General features: G+C 38.4%; 2 protein-coding genes across 6 annotated transcripts in view; both read left to right on the top strand.

The window, feature by feature from the left end:
- LOC102237791 (nipped-B-like protein B) overlaps window positions 1-6,274 on the top strand; it is a 29,814-nt gene extending 23,540 nt beyond the window's left edge. For all 4 annotated transcript variants that reach the window (XM_023338171.1, XM_014470494.2, XM_023338170.1 and 1 more), the window contains 11 exons: window positions 293-447; window positions 525-615; window positions 709-882; window positions 1,502-1,692; window positions 1,795-1,902; window positions 2,675-2,875; window positions 2,988-3,134; window positions 3,842-4,206; window positions 4,278-4,452; window positions 4,573-4,764; window positions 5,567-6,274. In XM_023338171.1, coding sequence (XP_023193939.1) covers window positions 293-447; window positions 525-615; window positions 709-882; window positions 1,502-1,692; window positions 1,795-1,902; window positions 2,675-2,875; window positions 2,988-3,134; window positions 3,842-4,206; window positions 4,278-4,452; window positions 4,573-4,764; window positions 5,567-5,917 — 2,150 coding nt within the window. In that variant the 3' untranslated portion in view covers window positions 5,918-6,274. The remainder of the gene's footprint in view (window positions 1-292; window positions 448-524; window positions 616-708; window positions 883-1,501; window positions 1,693-1,794; window positions 1,903-2,674; window positions 2,876-2,987; window positions 3,135-3,841; window positions 4,207-4,277; window positions 4,453-4,572; window positions 4,765-5,566) is intronic.
- A 996-nt stretch (window positions 6,275-7,270) lies between these two features.
- nup155 (nucleoporin 155) lies at window positions 7,271-23,173 on the top strand. Of its 2 annotated transcripts, none has more exons than XM_023338710.1 (34): window positions 7,271-7,408; window positions 7,575-7,765; window positions 8,548-8,685; window positions 8,786-8,882; window positions 9,013-9,083; window positions 9,164-9,256; window positions 9,473-9,736; window positions 9,829-9,902; window positions 10,759-10,850; window positions 10,941-11,038; window positions 11,113-11,280; window positions 11,372-11,472; window positions 11,982-12,152; window positions 12,234-12,344; window positions 12,514-12,608; window positions 12,700-12,785; window positions 13,293-13,434; window positions 13,543-13,609; window positions 14,430-14,545; window positions 16,116-16,219; window positions 16,360-16,493; window positions 16,613-16,804; window positions 17,665-17,803; window positions 17,874-18,009; window positions 18,092-18,245; window positions 18,353-18,457; window positions 19,096-19,250; window positions 19,359-19,488; window positions 19,581-19,694; window positions 20,545-20,665; window positions 20,755-20,865; window positions 21,155-21,291; window positions 21,387-21,493; window positions 22,399-23,173. In XM_023338710.1, exons 2-34 carry the CDS (start codon window positions 7,624-7,626, stop codon window positions 22,535-22,537), a joined length of 4,104 nt encoding a protein of 1,367 aa, XP_023194478.1. In that variant the 5' UTR covers window positions 7,271-7,408; window positions 7,575-7,623; the 3' UTR covers window positions 22,538-23,173. The 2 variants fall into 2 exon arrangements, with proteins under 2 accessions (XP_023194478.1, XP_023194477.1); XM_023338709.1 differs by having other exon boundaries at window positions 7,598-7,765; window positions 22,399-23,169.
- Window positions 23,174-23,957: the final 784 nt, after the last annotated feature.

Below are 23,957 nucleotides of genomic sequence, written 5' to 3'. Positions count from 1 at the left end.
TGAAGAAGCTATTCTCTCTTAGATGAAGCCACTAAAAGAGCCACTGCTGCCATTAACTTGACTTTTTATTTAACATAGATAGTACTCCACCATTTCTGTGTTTTATATGTCTGCTCTATCTTATCAATCACCCACATGTAAGAGAGGCTAAGTCTCAACTTACCCCAAAGCTACCATTTTGACTTTTTTGTGCCTACAGCTAAAGTGCTACACTTTTTAAATGTCTCACTACTTTACCCATAAAGTTCTTAACCTTCACAACCTCCATTGAATAATGCTTTTTATTTTACAGGAGCTCTGGCTAAACTCAAGACGCAGCACCAGGAGGACCCCAGCAGCTCCACTCTGGCTGCTAACAAACCAACTCTGCTGCGCTCACTGTTCACCGTGGGGGCTCTTTGTCGACACTTTGATTTCGACCAAGAAGAGTTCAAGGGAGCTAACAAGGTAAAGACCACATCTTTAGAAGGTGTTCTTGGAGCTGTCATAGAAATGTTTTGATGGATCTTACTGCCATCTTTTAGATCATCATAAAAGACAAGGTTTTGGAGCTTCTACTGTATTTCACCACCCATGAGGATGAAGAGGTGCAGATCAAGGCCATAATTGGTCTAGGTAAATTATATGACAATCTAAATTTTTGCTCATCTTGTCTTTAGTAGCCTCCTAATTACCCTAGCGATCAACACTTTCTTTCTGCCTATGCAGGGTTCCAGTTCATCATGCACCCAGAGCTCATGTTTGCACAAGATGTGAAGGTTCTTTATATCAGCTTGCTGTCCGAGGAGAACAGGGCTGTCAATCTGAAGATCCATGTGCTCAAAAATCTTCAAACGTACCTGCAGGAGGAGGACTCTCGAATGCAAGAGGCCGACCGTGAATGTGAGTCTCTCAGTTCTGGCTCAATGTGCTGTCAAACTACAACCACAAACTCCAAACAGTTTGGACACTTAATGGCAAAATTTTTGTTCAATCACAAACAATAGCATAAATAACTTGACATCAAAAAAGGCTGAGGCAGCATTGTAGTAGAAGTAAGAAATACCGCTACCTAAACGAGGGCGTTAATGGTCATTAAACCCAATGTGCTTGACAATTTTTGCTGAAAATTTGCAGTGAATTAAAAATTTTGCATTAGCATAAAAAAATGCGGGGCTCTGTTGATTTAGCCTGAGTTTCTGCAATAGAATCGCAAAAAACTAGCTTGACTGATACATACAGTACAACACTTCTGCGAAGGCCTCAAATGTTTATTAGGGAGCCAAGTGGTTCTGGAGGAGCTTTAGAGATCCACATCTCCACTACAAGCTGTGCTCCCCACAAATCTGGCCTTCATATAAGAGTGGCAACAAAGTGGGATATACACCAAATTTTTTGCAGCTGTAAAAGGTGTTCGTTCTTACAAGTGATAGACACAGTAGAGCTAAGCACAATTTAGCTTATGTGTGAGAATTTTTTTAAACTTTTGTATCTCATATTGTTGTTACCAATGTTTGTTCAGGGAACAAGCAAGCGAAGCAGGAAGATCTTAAGGAGATGGGCGACATCTCGTCAGGCATGAGCAGCTCTATTATGCAGATTTACCTCAAGCAGGTGCTGGAGTCCTTCTTCCACTCACAGTCCACTGTTCGGCACTTTGCTCTGAACGTCATCACACTGACTCTCAGCCAGGGCCTCATACACCCTGTACAGGTGTGTTCACAGTATCTTCAAGCCTACAAAATCACCGTAGATTTATTTAGCTTTATATTTTCAAACAGTGTTGGAATAAAACTCTTTTTCTCTGTTGCCTAGTGTGTCCCCTACTTGGTTGCGATGGGAACAGATCCAGAACCAACCATGAAGAACAAGGCAGACCAACAACTAGTGGAGATTGACAAGAAATACTCAGGATTCATACATGTGAGTAACATCTGTTTATTATGGTTCCGAGCCCACAGGAGCAAGCGGACGGCCAATGGAAGGCCTGGCTGTTTGCCTGCTCCCGGCAGAACATGGAACTTTATTGTTTCTATTGCTTTTTACCTTTTCTTCTTATTATTATGTTTCTCTGCTGAAACTAATTGCAATTTTTATTTGGTAACTGGGTTCTGTTTCAACATGTGGTTGAGCTACTCAGATACTCAACCATTTTGTAACTTTAGCGTTTTCTAGATTTAATTCATTTAGCTACACACTTTCTCCATAATTAAATGCAGCTGAAAATAACCTTTATGCACATTGAAAGGAAACTAATGAGGTAAACATGAAGAAAAAAGATGTAACTTTTCAGCAACTTTAAATAAAATCTCATGGTAGCTTTTTTTTTGGCTCAAAATGCAGCTTATCATGCATAAGCGTCTGGTGCTGTTGTTGATGACAAAACCTTACAGAGTTGTTGAAAACATGGAAAAGTCTTTATAACCCGGCTCACAAGGGAAAAATCAGATGTTCCATCCACCAGGTTTGTTTTGAAACAGAGTAGCGGATATGGACCAGAGCCAAACTCAGCTGACTTGCAGGCACTGCTGCAGACTGCAGGGAGGGGAATTAATGCCCTGTAGCAATTTGGAGGAAAACTCTTGGAGCTATTGTTAACAATAAAAATAAATAAACTTAAAAATGTAACATTCCTAAAGGTTATGTGTCAAGCAGTATCTCTAAAGAAGATCCACCTTTATGTGTGCTTCCACAGATGAAGGCTGTTGCTGGGTTGAAGATGTCTTATCAGGTGCAGCAGGCCATAAATGGAGGGAAACGTGCAGCGGTCCGAGGTTTCCGACACGATGACTCGGACTCGGCCCTTTGTTCTCATCTCTACTCTATGGTCCGTGGGAACAGACAACACAGACGAGCTTTCCTCATCTCCCTGCTCAACCTGTTTGATGACAGCTCTGTGAGTTAACTTGCCTTCTGTAGACTTGTTATTGCAGATATCTTGAAAAAAAGTGAATTAAAGTTTGTTCCATCAAGTTGATTTAGTTACTTATTTTCTTTGTTCCCTGCAGAAAACGGAGGTAAACATGCTGCTGTTCATAGCTGACAACCTGGCATGCTTCCCTTATCAAACCCAGGAGGAACCTCTTTTCATCATGCATCATATAGACATTACTCTGTCTGTCTCTGGCAGCAACCTACTCCAGTCTTTCAAAGAGGTAAGAGTTTTTGTGTATCGTTTGGAGTGGGACAGCAACTTTTTTTTTTTATTGCTGCACGGCTTTTTTTGCAGTAGGGAGGCTCAAAACACACAGCCACAACTTTTTTTAAACACTCTTGTTTTGCTCCTCCGGATGATTTTTTTTATGTGGAGCAGTTTGATAAAATGCAAGATTAATGCTTGCATTGCATCTCTGTTTTAATATGACTTGTTGATAATTCAGCTTATACGAAATATAGTTATTTGTGTGCAGACAAATGTTGATTAAGTCTGTTGTGGAGAATGAAATATGTTCTGCCATCACCTGTTGGTGTGGCAACATCAGAGCCACTTCAAAAGTCTCAACATGCTGATAAAGAAAACTGGTTCTGATCTGGGGACTAGTCTGGAGATGATGGAGCAAAGAGAGATTATTCACCACATGAAAAACATTTCAAACAACCCTCTTCACTGTTGTGCAACCACAGTGTCTTTAGTCAGAGGCTTGTTCAGAACCCCTGTATTACAGACTACTACAGGAGATCAGTCCACCTTTTTAAAAAGCATGTCTAAATATCTGGTTTGCACTGTTCTCTTGTTGTTATTATTTTCCTGCTTGATGTTAAAAGTGGCTCTAAGTGTATGATTGGGTTTATTAAGTCTTAAACTCTGATGAAGCACAGTTCTCTACATATTAAACCAGTTAGCATGTTTTTACTTTTGCAGTGTTTACGGAAAGAGCCTGTAAGACATGAAAAGAAGGTAAAGACAAAGAAGAGAAAAAAGAAGCATTCTCATAAGAGGAAAAACAGCTCAGATGAGGACGATGATGAAGAGAAGAGCAGCAGCACATCCAGCAGCAGCAGCAGTAGTAGCAGCAGCAGTAGCGATGAAGAGGAGGAGGAAGTTCGGAAGCGAAAGAAGCCTGGAGGCGGTGACTCTGACTCAGATCTGGGCGATGAAGAAGCAGTGATGGACCGCCTGCCTGAAAACACCACCCCTCTGCAGGAGTTTGCCAGTGCTTCACAGGGGATCCTGCTATTGCTGGTGCTCAAACAACACCTAAAGAATCTGTATGGCTTCTCAGACAGGTAAGAGGCATTGGTAGAGATACTTTATGAACTTGTTTTGCTTTATTATGGACATCTCGCTTGTGTTACAGCAAAATCCAGAAGTACTCGCCGACGGAGTCTGCCAAAGTTTATGACAAGGCAGTGAACAGGAAATCTAAGGTGCATTTCAACCCTCGTCAAACTCTGGAATACCTGAGGAGTGATGTGGCCAACAGAAACCTCAGCTATGAAACTAAGAGGAATATTGTCAAACAGTTTTTGGATGTAAGCACAATTTCCTTTCTCATTTTGGTTCCCGATATCTGTAGGAGGAAAACATTCCTAAAAAAATATATCCTCCATCTTGGGCTGGTGAACTAACTGGTTCAGATTTTTGTCTCATAGTTCAAGGTGCTGATGGAGCACTTGGATCGTGATGAAGAGGATGAGGATGGGGGCGAAGCAAATGCTAATGCCAGAAACAAAGCCATCAATTCGCTGCTGAAGGGTCCAAAACCCCAAAATCACAACCACAGTAATCACACTGCTCCAGTAGAGACAGATGATGAGGAGAGTGAGGATGAAGATCCTCCTGCGGTAAGAATGACAATCCCATGAAGTTAAATTAAAATAGTTTTTGATTTATGTTACCAGTCTACAATGACTTGATTATGGCTGTCACAGTGGTTTGTTGGAGTCGCAAAGTCTTGGAAATTTCTTTGTAATCCTTTGAAGACTGATAGAGTGATTATGTTTCTCATCTGTTCCTCGGTTCCTTTTCATCAGGGTATGATGTATTGTTGTTTTTTTCACATCCTTTAGCCTGCTTCATGTTGTGAAATGTTTTTTTAGGTAAATTTCTTTATGCTACAATCCTGGTAATAATCAAACATAGGGGTCAATTAAAAAAAAGACACTATTCTCAAATAGTTTAGGTTTTTGGCTCTGCTGCATGGAAATTGAGACACAAGTCTGTCATACAGTAATAGTCTTCTGTCAGAGGCCTCTTCACATATGTTGGAGGACTGACTGCTACCAAACAACCCTATTAGCAACAGTGTCAACATACACAGCAACTCTTTGAAGATGGGTGTAATTTCCATCTGAGATAAATAAAGTATTTTTGAAATGAATTGAATTAAATGATGAGGCAATTCTTTTCCCTTATGACTAGCTTGTTTTGTTATGATTGTTACAACTTAGTAAACTCTGTTCATGAGCATTCTTTAACCTAAAACTATGTAGCTGTTGTGTAATGTCTTGAATCTTGGGAAAGCCATGAAACCCAACTTCAACATGTATGAAAATACAATAACACTGTTAAATATTGTAAAATTATTTGCTAGATTCATGCGAGCCCCTTCCTGCTTAAACTAACATTGTTCTATGTAATCCACAGCGGAAACCAAGAAAAGACATGGATTCTGCTGATGACACGGGTCAGACGGTGGAGCTAATGGACATCGTCGCCATCTGCCGCCCCAAATACAAAGACAGACCGCAGATTGCCAAGATCGTCCAGAAGACCAGGAGCGGCTACAGTGTACACTGGATGACGGGATCTTACTCTGGACCGTGGACTGTGGCGAAGAAACGGGACGGTCGCAAAAAGGTGCCTTGGGTCGACAGCATCAAGGAGTCGGACATTATTTACAAGAAAATCTCCTTGACGAGCGGACAGAAGCTCACGAACAAAGTGGCACAGACGTTACGAGCGCTGTACGCGGCCAAGGATGGGTCAAAGAGTTAATAACAAAAATGAACGACCCTCGAAGCATCTCTGGATCTGCTATGTTACCTTCAGAGACAACATTCACACTTAGATTTAAGGCTCTGGTGGCGGAAATCTTTTTGAAATGCTGATGTTTAAGTTAACACACGAGAAACGGAGAAGAAAATGTTTGTGAAAACATTGTGTGGGAGTTCCTTCGCTGTTGTGCAGCAACTTGGATGTTTGATTTTTACTCCCGCTGTATCATAGTTTAACTAAAAAACATGTTTATATCTGAACATAATTCTGTAATAAAAAAACAAAAAAAAACAAGCTGAATGTTGGAAGTTAGTGTATTGATGATGTTCTTAATAAAGTGTTTTTTTGGAATTATAACTAGATCCAGATAAATTTATTTACTTGATGTGAAGTCCAGCAAATTTTCATGTCTTGTTATTAAAAAATATGGTGTAGCACCATCTCTGTTATTTTTGGCACGAGCTGTTTATGGAGAAAGCGGTACAGGATCTGTGCTAATACTGTTTTAATATACAGTTGATTTAGTGTTTTATAGCACAGGGCAACAATTAAGTTTCCTACCACCCCTGTGGTAGATCTTTCTTATTCCTTGTTACGTACTGCATTAGTTTTTGCAGAAATACTTTGACATTTTTTCTCCCTGGACTCTCTTTTTTATCTGTGCTTTGTTCAGCTACTTATCTCCTGTTGTCTATATGATCAGACTTCTTTAAAGCTGGATTTTAAAACCAACAAGACTAGTTTTAAAATTAAGGTTATAGTTAATGGTAGCTCTAATTTGAATGTGCAAAAAGTTTTCTGATTTGTGTTTATGTTGAGTTTGTGATACATTGTTATCTTTACTACTTCTTGTTTGTGTTTCTGGGAGGCGCAGTATCAAAATGACAACAGATTCAAGTTTGTTATTTGTAGACATTATTGGTGGATTAATGAATTTCAGAAGTCTTTTTTTGCCTGAGTGAGACACAGAATCACAGTTTCCTAAACTGGTTAAAAAGATGTGAAAAAGCAATGAAAATCCTATGATTTTTTTAAGAAGAGATAAAGGAAAAGGTTATTAACAATTAAAGGACTACTCTACTGGCTATGATAAATATTATCAGCACATAAATGTTTCCTATTGTTTACTTACGTATGTAGTACATTTTCTTATAAATACTGTACTGTAAAGAATAGTACGTCTTTTAGAACAATATGATTGCTCACACTCCATGCCAGTAGGTGGCGGTAATGCACCAAAACATTACTTGCCAACTACCATTAAATAATGGTCTGATTGTTCAGACCACTGGGTGGCAGCACCACCTTTTCTCGATCTCAAACAGCAAGTCATTTAGAAAGTAAAGAAGAAAACTTCCGCGCATGAGGTTGGCGGGTTGTTAGTTGCTTGTGTGTGTATGCCGGGTGTTTTTGTTTAAATTTGCAGCACAATAGACGCAACAAAACGCATCAGTTAACAAAGTCAGGCCCGCGCGGAACATTAGCATCCTGGTAAACTAACTAATTCACTTTTAAGAACACTGTTTTTGACATTTAGCTAATTGTTAGCTTGTATGCTACGTACTGCACGCATAACTCCAGTATACAGCTAACCGGCGCTATATTAACTTGCTAGCATTGGCATATTTTGACTCATAAAATATTTTAATTTGCTCAGACACGTCTCTGCTCGACTCCCAGGTTAGTCAGCGGTGGGTTTCCCTGCCATGCCGTCCGTCGCTGGAGCCAGCAGCCCCGCAGCCGCGCTCGCCGAGGCGCTGGATAACTCTGCCCGGTTGATAGACAGACACCTGCAGGATGACCGCTGCTTTCCTGACCTGTCCGAGCTGCTCAGCGTCCCGTCACACAGTAAATCTGAATTTTTATCCCTAACATCAGAAGATAGGAGAAATGGGCGGGTCTGGCAAGTGAAAACAGCTCTTCACACCAATTGGGATTACTTTTAAACTTCTTAGAAATTAAATGATTTGCTCAGTTAAACACTCGAAATGTTAATCCCTCCTTAAATGGGTGTCTGACTTTTCCACTATTAGTTTGGTTCTGTGTAATTTGTTTGCTTACATGAAAACAATTCCCTCCACATGAGATCGTTGACGCATACATTCATTAATGCAAACATAAAGTATTTGTGTGATCCTGTAGAAGCAACATTCAGTACCAAGTACTTTGTTAGTGTATTTAATGAAATCAGTTTTGTGATCCAACTGGGCAGCCGAATGAAATGTCTTAACATTTTAGCATGTAGACATGAAATGTAGATTCAAATTTAAGACTCCCTTTTGCACACCATAGCAAATTGCAGTCACCACAAAATCAATTTGTGCAATCTTGCAAGTGATTTGCTATTCTGTATTTGGAAGGCATTTTCGGTGACATCCACATAAACACTCCAATTCAATAATGTATTTGGCCTCATATTTATTATGATAAACCCTATTTTCCCGATTCTTCTTTTACAGTGTGTCCTTCTGAGCAGAAATAACATTAGCATATAGGATAATATCCAACCAGTTATTATTATGTTCAAGCATTCCTTTGCAATACATTGTGCAGCTCTGTTTATGTTTGAGCTGAGAAATCAAGTTATACACAGACTGAGCCATTTCTTAATTTTATTTATTCATTAACAGACATGCCGTCCATCTCTGGAGTGTCGGACATGGACTACCCTCTCCAGGGACCCGGCCTGCTCAGCGTACCAAACCTCCCAGAACTCAGCGCAGTCAGAAGAGTCCCACTGCCGCCTGAACTGGTGGAGCAGTTCAGCCGTATCCTTTCAGTCATTTAGGAATGGTTATCCTGCAATTTCATACCAGATAAGCATGTTTTGTTTCCTCCTTTTCGATTTTCAGCTTAACTGTCTTATAGATATGCAATTTAATTGCATGATGGGAGTTTTTCCTGAGATCTCGCGAGCGTGGCTCACAATCGACAACGATATCTTCATGTGGAATTACGAAGATGGGTTGGTATTATTAGATGCAGTCATTTGAAAGGTTTCTCAAAGCCTGCTGAAATAGATTATTGGTCCTCACCAATTCCATTTGAGCCTTGGTTTATAATGTCTGTCTCTTCCTTTCTTGTGGTATTTATAGGGGAGATGTGGCCTACTTTGATGGCCTAATTGAAACGATTCTAGCTGTGGGTCTTGTTAGACCAAAACAAGGTATGGGCAAATACTTTTTGTATCTGTATTTTTCTTTCCTTTTTATTTGAGTTTGAGATCTTTTTCCTTTGTCTTCTCAGGGATTTTACAGCCACATATCCACTACCTCCTGGTTTTAGCCACATCTGTGGATGTAGTGATCCTTGGACTGAGTTTCCCCAAGAGCCAAGCTGGTAAGTTTGTCCTATTTATTGGATCATTGAATTTTTCTTGATGTTTCTGAGTGTTACTTGTATAAGTCATACCTTCAGGGTTCATGTGGATTAAACCTTTAAAAAATGCAGCCAGAAGCTTTATATTGGTGCCTATTTTTATTAAGATTTGGTCAAACTACCGTAAATAAAACCAAGGTAACATATTAAACATTTTTGTGTCTGCATCTTTTACAGCATTAAATGACAGCATGTCTGGTGGGATGCAGCTTCTACCGGACCCCCTCTTCTCAATCCCGACAGACAACACCTACATCCTGTCTATCACCTCTACGGATCTGGGGCGCATCTTCATGGCAGGAAAGGACGGTTGTCTCTATGAGATAGCTTACCAGGCAGAGGCAGGTTGGCTCAGCCAACGCTGCAGAAAAATTAACCACTCCAAAAGCTCTTTGTCCTTCCTCATTCCCTCTGTGCTCCAGTTTTCTTTTTCTGAAGATGGTGAGAAGAAGGAACACATTTTCACATGAAATGAATTTTGGCAGTCAAACGTTTCTGTTTGATGATTCTGTTTTTGGCCCTGTACTCCACAGATCCCATTGTGCAGATTGCAATCGATAACTCTCGCAACACGCTCTTCACCCGCTCTGAGAAAGACGTCCTACAGGTATGAATGCAGTTCTGATCAGAAGTTTATATACCCCCTTGAGACCTGAATTTTGAGCTGTGAAAGAGGCTTTTCAGCTGTTCTGTTTTCAGGTTGAGGCAAATAATTTCAGGGATTTTTAAAAAGAAGAATTGGTTTTAATTTATAATAGATCTCTGGAGGGTTAATGCTGACCTTCTTATTCTGTTTCAAAACTAGTTTTGATGCGTGTTTGTAATTATTTTCCTGCTGGGGCACCCAACTCTGCAAGTTTCAATCATCTAAAAATAAGCCCAAAATATTCTCACCTCTTTCAGATTTAGATGTGAAGTTCTTTTTATTTAAATAAGAATTTTGTTCTGAAAGGAAATAAGATGGGTGTCTAAAGATAATGAAACTATATGAAAGGGGCATAAAATTGTGGAAAAAGTGAACATTTATTTAAAAATTAGGTGCTAAAAAGGATTTTAAATCTCTTCCACAGTAATACAAATCTTTATTAGCAAAGATGTTTTCCACAGGATTCTGAATGTTTATTTTGGTATTTCAATGAATTATTTTGGTGTTGAGCTCCAAATGATTGAAGTTAGAAGGCCTTAATGCTTTTACATTTTGAGGTTAAAAAGGGACGTAATGGCAAGCAAACCACATGTTGTTTGCAATTGCTACCCTGTTGCTAGGTTTGAAAGACTCTCCTCAACAACTCCAAACATTGCTCTCATCATTGAGGGAATTGACCATAAAATGTTTCTCCAGAGTTGTGTTAAATAACTGTTCAAGTGAATCCAGATTATTACTTTTAGTTATTTGGATTACAATCTTCACAAAAAGGTTGTGAAAATTCTGCAATGAGCTAAAATATTTCTCTTTTTTTTAGGTGTATGATCTGGGTGCTGATGGCCAAGGGATGAGTCGTGTAGCGACAATGTCGCAGAGCTCCATCATAGCGGCTGCAGGAAACATTGCTCGGTATGTTGGGGTGTGCAGGTTTGTTCCTTTTGCGTCGATCAGTTATCTCACATTCTGACCAACTTTGTTTTTTTACAACTTTGTTTTTAGGACAATTGATCGTTCGGTCTTCAAACCCATCGTCCAAATCTCAGTCATTGACAGATCAGAGTCCTCGGATTGCCACTTGCTTGCCGTTACTCATGCAGGTAAAGATTTGATGTTAGGAGACCGATCTTTATTTTTTTCTTGGACGTTTGTAGTGACTTTGTTTTTTTTGTAGGTGTGCGCCTGTACTTCACTACCGCGCCTTTTGCACCTCAGCACCAGAAGCACATTGCTGTTCGCCCGAGCCTGCTGTCGTTGATCCATGTTCGGCTGCCCCCGGGTTTTTCCGCCTCCTCCACACTGCAGAAGCCCTCCAAAATCCACAAAGCTCTGCACAGCAAAGGTTGGAGACCAAATGTGATTCCCAAATTTAGCTATGTTTGTCTGATTTCTGTTACTGCTGTTGATGTGAAATTAAACATCTAATGCTGCAGGTGTTCTCCTCCTGGCTGCTTCGGAGACAGAGGACAGTGATATTCTGTGGTGCATCAACCACGACTCCTTTCCCTTCAAGAAACCCTTGATGGAAACTCAGGTTGCATATAACAAACAATTAGAAATTAGAATATCCAAATAAGGAGACTTGTATGTAGTGGATACATTTTAGCTCCATTTATAATTTATTTAACCTGTATTTATCCAGGATAAAGGTAAACCACTTATTTACAATCAGTTTTTAAGAAGTTATTTACTCACCATGTTATGTATTCATTGTGGGTCTTTAGTGATTCAGCTGCTGCTTTTAAGGTGAAATGTGTGAAAATATCATAAATGTAACCGAAGCTATTTGTTGGCTACAAAAAATGCTTCCAATAAATATTAATTAAAATGCATTGGCACCTTTGGGGCTACCTGAGCTTTTTAGAACTCATCTGAATTAAAGAAAATCTGCATTAAAATCGACTCCTGTTAAAAACCACTAATTACATGTTATGTCAGCAAACCAAAATGAAAACACAGCGATTTGAGATCTAGTGTGAAAAGCTCCAAATATTATTACATATTAAATATAATATGTATATTTTCTTGTACATTTTATTGCAGATGATGTCTAATGTTGATGGACATTCTTGGGCTCTTTGTGCCCTTAACGATGAGAAGCCTCCCAAGATTTTTACTCCTCTGAACAAGGAGCATATCCCCATCACAGATTCACCTGTGGTCGTCCAACAGCACAACATTCCCGCGCAGAAATTCGTCCTTCTTTCTGCAAAGGTTAAAAACGCAGTCACTCTTCATCACTTTGAAATTTAATCTTAGTTTAAGAGTTTCTTCTGAACTCTTTCTACCTTTCAGGGAAGCCACATCTTTCAGAAGCTGCGTCCGGTTGATCAGCTGCGCCACCTCCTGGTCAGCTGCGCTGCAGGAGAAAGTGAGGATATTGAGCGCTTCTTCAAGCTGCACAGGGTAAAGTGCTTTTCTGCTGCTGTTGGTGCTTAAAGAACCTTGATGTGTTGTTTTGAACCTTCATTATGCACAGATGTAAGCAACATGTTATAATCAGCAAACGTTTTACAACTATTAAATTCAGACATCTCGTAATCATACATCTATATATTTATCTTGTTTTATTCAGGAGGAGCAGGCCTGTGCCACAGCACTCATCCTGGCTTGTTCCAACGCTGCCTGTGACAGAGAGGTCTCCCAATGGGCCACCAGAGCTTTCTTCAGGTCAGATAATGATTCTTGCCCTTGCATAGCCATGATTGTTCGCATTATGTGGACGCTAAAGACGGTTCTTTCTTTTGTGTGTTGGGATTAGATATGGAGGAGAAGCACAGATGAGATTTCCTGCTGCCATGGCAACACCCAGTACTGTTGGGCCTGTGATGAGCTCTCCAGCACCGGGTTAGTGTAAAGATTTGTTGGAGATAGATCTGTTGCAATAATATATTTTGCTGGGTGATAAATCGTCCCTGAAATAAATGCAATAAATGAAAATGTTGTTTTGAGACCATTTTGTAGTAAAATATTGAAAAAGGCATAATAATGCAAGTTTGCCCTCTCAAAGACTAATGAACTTTCATTTTGGAAAGAACTCAGCAATTGGAAATGGAAGATATTTAATAAATAAAACATGACAACCAAAAACGATAAATAAGAAGGAAATGAAAACTACACACAACCGAATCAGTTACGTATTGCCTTTCGAAAAATATTAATCAGAATGGAAATTTTTGATCTTATTTTAATTTATATTGTGATCAATTAATTAATTGCTTATTGGGAGAGGCTTAGTTGGAGATCTATCTTTGTTTAAAAAAATAAAACTGTTGTCATAAAATTTAAAACCCCGTTCACACTACGAAAGGACGTAATTTATTTATTTTAATTTATTTTCATTACCTGTTTCAGGTGTGGTGCCTCCTGCGTTTACAACACCATTTGCACCGATGCAGTCTGGATCTGCACCCATCACTCCGATGTCGGCTGGTCCTGAGGTGATTTTCTCCGGAAAACACAACGGCATTTGCATCTACTTTGCTCGCATTCTTGGGTAATTCTACATGATTTTCTCATCCAAACCTGCATATTTTATGTAGAGCTCTGAATGCTGATGTTTACCTGTGTTGACCTCTAAATATGCCTCCTTCAACACTAACAGAAATCTATGGGATGGGAGTCTTGCTTTTGAGAAAATGATGAGCAACGGAAATCAGACTGTCAGCATTGTAAGTACAATAACATTTTAAAACTCCATCTCAATGTTCCTGGTAAATGGAAACGTACTACCTCCCTATTAGGTCCTTTTTCTGGGGTAGTTTTCCACCTTTTTTTTTTCTTTGGTAAATACAGTGGAGACAGTAATAATAGCTTCAGAAAACTCATGGTTCTCAGAAAAGGACCCTAATTTGGAAGCACACCTTTAGTTTTAACTTAACAGATATGTTAATCAACATCATTGTGTTCATGTACAGCCATTATTCTGAAGACTAATTATCTGACATTGTGCCATAGAGATTACTGATGGCATCGTGCAAGTATTTAACATTCTGTACAAGTCTATGATCTTCTCTCATGGGCACTGTTCCCTCCATTAGCATTACAGTTATTGGCTTTTACACGTCTTGATGACACGAACCTGGATTTCAATTTGAGGAAGTTAAACCTGAGGTTTGAGGGAATTTGATCACGTCTCCAGTGTCTCATTGGCTATCTGAGCCAATGCCTGAATTACTGTGTGACATTTGTACACTGCTCCCTCTACATAATACACTTTCAGGTGGAAGATTGTTAATTTTACTGGGGGAGGTTTTTCCAACTCTGGGATTTTGGGAGCGTCTATCAGTTTTAGTATATTTCAAAATATGATTAAAGGAAATTATTGGGTTCTGTTCTAAGGCACATTTGTACTGAATTAGCCTATTTGATTATTAATATGTTTCATTTTTAGAACATTGTGTCTTTTTAACTGCTTTATATTGTTTCATCATTATTACATTATATACTGCCAAATTGTGTGATTTTTATTTTTTTAATTTGTTCTCACAGTTGGAAAGCACCGTTGACTCATTTGAGCTTGAGGCCATCCTCCTGCAGCTGAGAGGTTTACAGGAGTTCCTTGATAAAAACTCTCAGCTCAGCCCATCTTCTCTAGGTGCTGCAAGGTAAGAAACTTTTCCTGAAAGTATTTCATCAGAACAATGTTTTTGTTTTGGCAGCTGATCTCTACTTCACTTGTTATTTAGTGGTAAACAGTAACTTTATATTTTTATATTTGTCAACTTTAGTGTAAATACAAAAAAATGCATCCATTATTTTTCAATTGAATCACCAAAACGTAAAGCTAAACCCACATTTGATCTAAGTCTAATTTATGTCCACAGTTTTGGTTACCAGATATTTAATCCCAATTCTCTTATCTAAAGGATAAAAAAATAATAATTTTATTGAGCTTTTTACTGTGATTTACATTTGAATCAAATTCATAATATTTGGTTCCCCATTAGAACCTAAATTGATGCAACAATTCTTCTGGGTTTTAAGAGAAATTGTGTTTAAGCTGGACCTTCTTTTTAAATGTGAAATACTGCATTGATTTTTGTTTATCTTTATTTTATAGGACATAATAAATGTAGAGCCAATAAAAATGATGGCACACAATGCTTAAATACAGATATCAAGTTTATAGTGTTATAGGTCTGGTTGTAAAAACAGCATAATAAAAAGTCTGAAATAATTCTTTTCCAAACAGCAGAATTAATTGCAACATAATCGATTAGTTGTGTCTAGAAAATGCAGCTATTTATCCAAATGTCTCCAATATTATAAAAACTACATGGAGAAATGTAGACCTTAGTCTGGAAAAGTTTGGAGGTTGGACTTGAGAAATGTGGAGAAACTTTATGATAACAAGCCCTGCAGTGAGGGTTTGCTTTGCTGGAATAAAGCTGCAGGTCTTTTTCATTTTAGCTACTTGAGTCTGGTTACCAGCACATCATTAGCGCTTATCAGCAGCAACATTCAGCATCCAGCTCTCCTGCTTCCTCAGATGGGATTTTAAAAAGAAATCCATCTGAGGAGGCAGATGAGCTGGGCAGTTTGGACTAAATATACAGGATATCTGTCAGAATTATTTTGGTGACTATTTCTGCCCATCTGAGTTTTAATTAGAAGAAAAACATTCAAAGATTTGAAAGATGAATCAATCAGACTGGGTGCATTAAAAAAGCAGCTGCAGGATGCTGGTTCCACTGCTTTTCCTCGACTGCACTCGCATTAGACACTGGAATTGGAGAGAATAATACCTGGAGAACTCTTCAGATCACAATTGTTTTTCTTGTGCAACAAAGTATGTTTATGATTGACATTGCAAAGCGCTGCTGAATATGATATTTGGTAGGAGATTATATTTCAAATGCAATGCGGTCAATATATCTTACATATCTTTATGACAAAGATGGTAAACTCAAAAACAGTGGCGGGAGTGTTCGGGGAAACCCTAATTGGATTCATTATTGCAATATTTAACAATATCACATTTTTTTGTTTTGTCCTAATATTGTATCAATCAAAGCTATTAAAAATTATTTAGAATATTTGGGCATATTTACATGGGCTTTCTGATCTCGAAACTGAACTTTCTTCACTTTTTAATGTCACTTTGCCATCTCTTTGTCTCTCTCTTGCTTCCTTTTTAAACTTGAATGATTTTCCTTCTGTTCTGGCCCTCGTTAGCTTCAGCTCCCCCGCCAACCTGCAGCAAAGGCTGCTGGGATTTATGCGCCCTGACGGAGCCAGCTCCCAGCAAGTGCAGCAGGAGCTCCAGAGGAAATATCACAGTGAGTTTCAGCACTTCCCTCTGTCTTTTCATATAAAGGCTACAAAGGAAAGACGTATTTACTTTGTAGTCAACGCTGTTCACTGAACACTAATGGGTTTACTCTTTAGTAACAAGATTAATTTCCATTTTGTTCTTCAGCTAAGGCTCAGGTCTATGAGAAAGCATCTCTGCAGGGGATCCAGCAGCTTGTGTATCGCTCTTACCAAACTCTGGCACTTTGGAAACTCCTCTGCGATCATCACTTCAGCCTCATTATGTCTGAGCTGCCAAAGGTACTTGTGAGCATAAATACTTGCCTATTCTAAGCAGATGTCTCATATTTCCTTGCTTTGAGCCCCCCTAAAAAGCTCTGCTGCCTCACTTGTGCTTGGTGCCATTTTTGTATTCACAGGAGTTTCAAGAGCAAATGAAGGGGGCGTGTTTTAAGGATGTAGTGACCAGAGGCAAGGAGTTATCTGGAGCTCTGGTCACAGGGCTTATTAATGTCTATATTAAAGACAACGCCTCCGTGGACGCCATCAGCAATCACCTCCGAGACCTCTGTCCGCTGCTGTACAGCACTGATGACAGCGTTTGCTCAAAGGTACGCACAGCACATCACAAATGCTTCTTCATATTATGTTGCATTACAGTCACAGTTGTCCATGTGTTTCATTGAAGTGATGGATCAACTTAAAGTAGTGTAATAATTAAATAATGAAAAAACCTGAACAGTGTGCTCTTTATTGCTGCAACCAGGGATTATTTAAATCATTGATTATTCTGATGATTAATTAGGAAAAAAAGTTTTTGCATTTCAGCCTTTTATATACAATATTCTAAATACATTAAAAGATGCAAACAATAATTCCATCCTCTTTTTTTAAAATAAGAAAATAAACTTTTTATTTCCTAAAATGCAATAGCATTACTTCAACAAAGTACAAATAATGGTTTTTCCATTATTTTTCCATTATTTGTTTTAGTTGCATTTGCAACTAAAACAATACTTAAAACAGCGACAGGTGAAAAGCTCAGCTCTTTCTGCTTGATTTAACATTAATGCAGTGTTGGACTGATCTGTGTTATTATTTATTATTACTTGATTAATGATTGGACAAAATCTCTCAAAAGGTTCTTGAGAGATTTTGTTTTACAGAATTTGAACCAGGTGAAGCTAAAACCATTCCACTTGAAGAGATTTTGGTGGATTATTTTACCAGACAATGTTTTTTAATCTTAGCTGCTAAATGTATATATTTTTGTTCATTTTTGGCTTAATTGCTGTTGTTTTTTCAGCAAATGGCCGTTTTTTATCAGTATATTCCAATTAAGGATTAATCTATTACTAAATTAGTTGACGATTATTTCAATAATCAATTCCTCCCGATTAATCTGATTGCTTCATCCAATCTGCAAAGACTTTTGGGAGGTCTTGTTGACCATATAGTTTCCTGTTCTTAGGCCAACGAGTTGCTGCAGAGCTCGAAGCAAATCCAGAACAAAGTGGAGAAGGAGCGAACGCTGAGAGAGTCTCTGCAGCTCTACCAACAGATCAGCCAACATACAGACCTGCCGCTTGTTTGCTCCCAGTACAGACAAGGTGTTGTGGATTTCACTGCCACATTTTCTGTTTTTAGCATTCGACTTGCTGATGCTTTTTGTTGTTTCAGTGCGTTTCTACGAAGGAGTTCTTGAGTTGTGCCTCACAGCAGCAGACAAAAAGGATCCACAGAGGCTAGGACCCCACTTCTATAAAAATGGAGAGCCTGAGGAGGACAAGGTGGGGCTGCAGGCCTTCCAGGAAAGGTAAGACCACAAAGAAACAACTCTACAGTTCTCTGTATCTGGGCTGGCTGTCGTCACAAACTAGTTTCCTCTTATTTTCCAGACTTTCTTGTTATAAGTGCATCACAGACACCATGCAGGAGCTGGTGAACCAGAGCAAAGCTGCCCCTCAGTCGCCCAGCGTTCCCAAGCAGCCCGGACCCCCCGTCATGACCTCCGATCCCAACATGCTAAGCAACGAAGAAGCTACTGCACACGTGAGTTAAAAAAAAAAAAAAAAGGGAAGGGGGGTCAGCTGCTCACTTTCCTTCATCCTTATGTAAATGATCTGCATTTCTAATGAGGATCTGTCACTGCCCTGTAGTTTGAGCAGGTGCTCGGCTTGGCCCAGAGGTCCCAGGACGAGCTGTTTCACATCGCCCTGTACAACTGGCTGATCCAGGCTGACCTGACGGACAAGCTGCTGGAGGTAATGCTACTATGTTCCTGCATCACTAGTAGTTTCTCTTTGAATCAGGGGTCATTTTTCTCAAAATGCACTTTTTTTAGGGGATTTTCATACAGACTTGTTTTGAGTCTACAGGGCTAAAATGAGGTAGAACTGGATTTCTGAAGAGAAAAAAACGTTCATATATTATCTAAACAGAAAATTGCATACACTTTTCATTCATTCTAAGTTTTTCACATTCTACTATATTGTACTATTTGCTAGCTGTGAATGATAAATCCTCTTGTCCTTTTTTAAGCAAGTTTGGGCTCACACAATTGAAAAGTTCTAATCCACACTGGATGAAATGCTCAAATATATAACTACCTACTCCTGAAGCTGAATTACAAGCATTTATTCTGATGCAAACTTCTGACTGGAACTGCAACATTCAGTTTCACACAGAACATTCAAACAAGTTGATTTTCTATTTACATGCATTGAAATCATTGAATGTAAATGGAAAAGACCTGAGAGAGGCCATGAAACTTTATTTGTAAAAACGTATTAAATCTCAGCTTAAGGGTTTGTTTTATACATTGTGTATTTCAAGAATTCGTAACATTTATTCTTTTAAAATCCCCATAGATCTTCAACTTTTTTTGACTTCTGTTTCCCAGGTGAATTCTCCTTATCTTGAAGAACACCTGATGCATATAATAAAACAGGACCAGAGCAAGGTTCACAACATGGACCTGTTGTGGCGCTACTACGAGAAAAATCGCAACTTTGGCAAAGCAGCTCACGTCTTGGCCCGCCTTGCTGACATGCACAGGTCTGAGCAGAACAGGAGAAAAGTTTTACCTGTATTTTCTTTTTTCACATCAAGTTCTTTTGTAACAATTATTATTATTTTTTTTTTACTTTCTCTTGGATGTTCAAGCACTGAGATCTCCCTAAAGCAGCGTCTAGAGTACATCGCTCGAGCCATCCTGTCTGCAAAGAGTTCCTCCTGCATCTCTGCTCAGGCTTCTGATGGAGAATTCCTTCACGAACTGGAGGAAAAGATGGAGGTACGTCAGCCTGACTGACAGCCAAGAGGCGTGCTAACCTGAGATTACTTCAGGCACTTCTTTAATGTTTGCATGTTTCCACTTTCTTCCAGCTTGTCCGCATTCAACTGCAGATCCAGGAAACCCTGATCAGGCAGTACTCCAGTCATCCCTCAGTGAAAAACGCCATCTCACAACTGGACTCTGAGCTTATGGACATTACAAAGGTACCTCCAAACATCAGAGAAATGCGATTTTTACTGTTGATTGCAGGGTTCACATGTTTTAATGCATTAAAACATGTGAATTAAAGCAACTTTAATGCTTGAGTTTCAATTAAGTGTTTTCATTGTTTGGATAGTGCTTGATTTCTGTGTAATGTCCTTGAAAGTGCTTAATATAATGTCACAATTTTCTAATAAAGTGCAATCTAATGTTTGATTAAAAGCCTAAACTTGGAAAACTATAGTTGAAGCCAGATATTTTCATACACCTAATAAAAAGACATATAAATTTATTTTCTCGCTGTGTGAAGTTAATTTAAACTTTTTTTTGTTTTAGGTCAGTTAAAATTGCGAGAAATAATTTCTATTTGCTAAATACCAGAAAACTTTGTGGGAACATTTCATTGTTGCTTTTGTTACTTTCTTTGTAGATTGTATTTAAGCATTTAATATTAGCAGGAAGCTCATTTACCTTAACACAGTTTATTTGGATAGTTTCAGTGCATTGAACATTTATTATTTCTAATAGCTCAAAGACTTATTGATTGTCTTATTTTATATGTTAAAGTTATTGAAATTGGGGGATTTTAATTTTTTTTAAATTGGTGTTTTGTTCTTGGACCAGTCGTATGTGATGGAGACATTTCAAAACATAAAATTGTGCTATATTTTAGTTCACCTTGTGTCTGCTGTAGAATGTAGTTTTTGTAGTTCATTTTTATTAGTTTTATCTCCAAAGTTTGATGCTGGAAAAGTTTCAAATCGTACCTGGAAAGTGCTTGAATTTTACTGTGGGGAAGTGTATGAGTCTTGGGTAATGCAAAATTCTCAAAAATATGTTTCTGCCACACAGCTCTACGGAGAATTTGCTGACCATTATAAACTGTCTGAGTGCAAGCTGGCCATAATTCACTGTGCAGGACACTCGGACCAAATACTGGTCCACTCACTATGGCAGGAGATCTTGGAGAAAGGTGAATTAAAATCAAGACCCTATGGAATATTTCATCTTTTGTTTCTATTCAACACATGTCCCTTACTCTTGGGGTGTTTTGTCTTTCAGAGCTGAGCGACAGTGTGGCCATGAGTCCAGCAGACAGGATGAGGTCCCTCAATCTGAAACTGGTTACACTGGGGAAGATTTACGCTGGAACACCTAGATACTTCCCTCTGGGTATGTTTCAGTTTTAGGATTGTTGTTTGCAATTTAGTATTATAATTAGGCAACCTTTCTGCATGTTTTAAGTGAGCATGTCCCTGAGGCGCAAGTCTGTTTAACCAAACAGCTGCTCGTGCTCTTAATTATCCACATTTTACAAGCAGCCTGTTCAAACATGTCATGTCTGTGGAGACATAAATTCGAGGTAGATTGTCTTTGGTTTTGGGATATAATCAGTTTTTTCCCCAGGTGCCAACACGATGAGTGTGCCGTGTTAACGAGGAATGATGTGTTATGATTGCAGAGTTTCTTGTAAAGTTTCTGGAGCAGGAAGTCTGCCGACTGAACTGGGATGTGGGATTTGTCACATTTACGATGCTGGAGATCGGAGTACAGCTGCCACGGCTTCTGGAGGTTTATGATCAGCTCTTCAAATCCCGGGTATTTCCCTTCAGTTCAGATGTTTAGATTTTGTTTTGAACATGAATGGATAAAATAATGTTCCTCAATAAATAATTTGATCTGTTGTTACCTAGGATCCCTGCTGGCTTCGGTTGAGGAAACCTCTACATTTGGTGGAGTGCATCCATGTGCTTCTCTCAGGATATGTGGACGACCCCAGCAGAGTGGCAACATATGACAGGTTAGCAGTGTCACTAGGCCTGTCGCGATAACAAATTTTGCTGGACGATAAATTATTCCTGAAGTTATTGCGATAAACAATAATACTGTTGTTTTGACACCATTAGTCATATAATGGTAATGGCAAAATAGTAATGCAAGAGCACATTCTAAAAGATTAGCAAACGTTAAATTCAAATGAACATTTAACACTAGACCTGGAAGAAATTTTAAATATCAAAAATAAATAAACAAAACAACAAATAAAATGAATTTCGAAGTCTTTGTAAACAAAATTGTCCTTCAAAAAAGGACTAGTTGAGACCAAACCATCAAACTTTTATCATCCAGTTTTTGGTAGGAGAGAAGAAAAGAGATAATCAATAAATCATGCCAGTGAAAATAATTCAGTTTGTTTTAATTTGTCATGCGAGTAATTGATTTATTGATTATTGTGACAGGCCTAACTGTCACTTCACCTCCTTGCCTGTAGTGGGCGATGTAAGAAAAGACTGAGGCTTTTAAGTTGTGGGTGGTAAAGGTTGCAATGTTCCTTTTTACGTTTGCAGGAAAATATTCATTTAAGATACAATTTTGCTTTTCCCTCAATCCAGATTGATTGTGTGTAAAAATGGCAGACTATAAGAAAAGAAAGACATAAAAAAAAAACAACAACTGGTCATTATGATGACCATTTTTCTGTAAAAAATGTGCGTTTAGTCAGTTCTACTCTCTGATGTGCAAAGTTTAAACTGTTATTGGAATTTTCACAAATCCGTCCACATCATGTATATATGTTGTAATATTGTGGTTGAGCCAGCATTGAGTAAATGACTGCCCCACAGTGATTTGTGAAAAAAGTACGACAACCAATGACGATGAATCTGTATCATCAGGCTGCTGTTAACGTTGTGTAATATTTTCCAGGCGCCGATTCACCAACGTTTGCCTTGACAACATCTGCGGATACCTGGTGGAGCTGCAGTCTTTAAGTCCAAACTCAGCCCTTCAGCAAATAATCGGCAACTTCAAGTCCCTGCAGGCCAAGCTGGAGAAGCTCCATTGACAGGACCTACATTCTTCATCAATAAACAATTGGCTGACCTCTGGCTGGTACTCTGCTGGCCTTAAACAAAGAGACCTAGCATCATATTTGTTGGCATTTGTTATGATGAGAGACTGGCAAAGTGACAAGTTTTATAACTTATTTCCTACCTTTTTTTGTTAGTTTGAATATTGTGCGGAGTTTTGAAAAGACTGCTTGTAATTTGCATTGTTTGCAAATAGCTGTTTGATATCTAGAAATGGAGGGTCTTTCAATAATGTCTTTATTAAAAACTCATGAAATCTGTTGCATATATTAAAACCTAGCTCAATTTGAGCCTCATTTTGGGACATAGAGTCAATTCAAGCATCACATCACAAGGTTTTGACTGTTTTACCAGTTTATTTTGTATTTATGTACATACCTTGGCTTTAACATTATCGTTGCAAAACCTCTCTTGCAAACCTGTGGGTTAACAGAAAATGATTGTTTGGACATTAAAACCGTGCCATTATGTATAAGAGTTTTTCTGACTCTTGAGTTGGTGCTGTTCATAATTTCACCTATACTAAAAAAATCAGACCTAAGTTTGGGCAGGCTAATAAAACATTTTTAGAAAAAAATCTAACTTGTCATGACTTTTGTGGATCTATTCTCATTTAAGCGTGACCTTATTTTAAGTTGCTGGAGTAATTAGATGTGAAGGGCACCAGGTTGCTCCTTAATGTGACACTGGTCATGCAATGCAATTATCTTTAATTTGAAACCTCACTCAGGACTTTCTACTGTAATAACTAACAAGGTGCTAATTAGTGTCAGTCTCCAATTAGCTAAACTCTAGTGGATAATTATAGTTAATTTATATTCTCATGGAAAATAAACTCATTTTGTTGCTGTGTGGACATAAATTGCACAGTTTAATTGAGGTCAAAACAATGTTTGATTTATAACATTTTTAAATATAAGCTTTGATATAATCTTTAAACTTGTAAGGTGAAAAGATTGGAATAGTTTAGTAGAGATTAAATATTTGTGCAGAACTGAAACTTGAGATTATTTTAGGTTATTTTCCACCTTTAACGTGGAGTGCAACTAAGATGCAAACTAACCGCCATTTGATTTGTTTACGACTTTAAGTCTTCCATCGTAAATACCTGTAGCAATATATACAGAATACAATTAACAGTATATAAAATTCAGCTTTTCAACTAGCATTTTCTTGAAATGACAAAGGACTAAATGTAGCCTTCTGTACGAAAGTATTAACAGAAAGGTACAATAAACTCATAGCATGATTCATACGAAGTCTGAAAAGTCATTTGATTTATTATTTACCATATCTAGTTAAGTAGGGATGTTTTTTTTAAAATAATCTTCTAAAGGGTGAACATCTATTAAGGTTTAATAAATCTAGTGGTTTTCATATTTAACATTTGATCAT

This window comes from Xiphophorus maculatus, chromosome 8 (genome assembly GCF_002775205.1).
Source record: "Xiphophorus maculatus strain JP 163 A chromosome 8, X_maculatus-5.0-male, whole genome shotgun sequence".
Lineage (NCBI taxonomy): Eukaryota > Metazoa > Chordata > Actinopteri > Cyprinodontiformes > Poeciliidae > Xiphophorus > Xiphophorus maculatus.
Note: the sequence above shows the minus strand (reverse complement) of the source record. Positions and strands in the feature narration are given on the sequence as shown.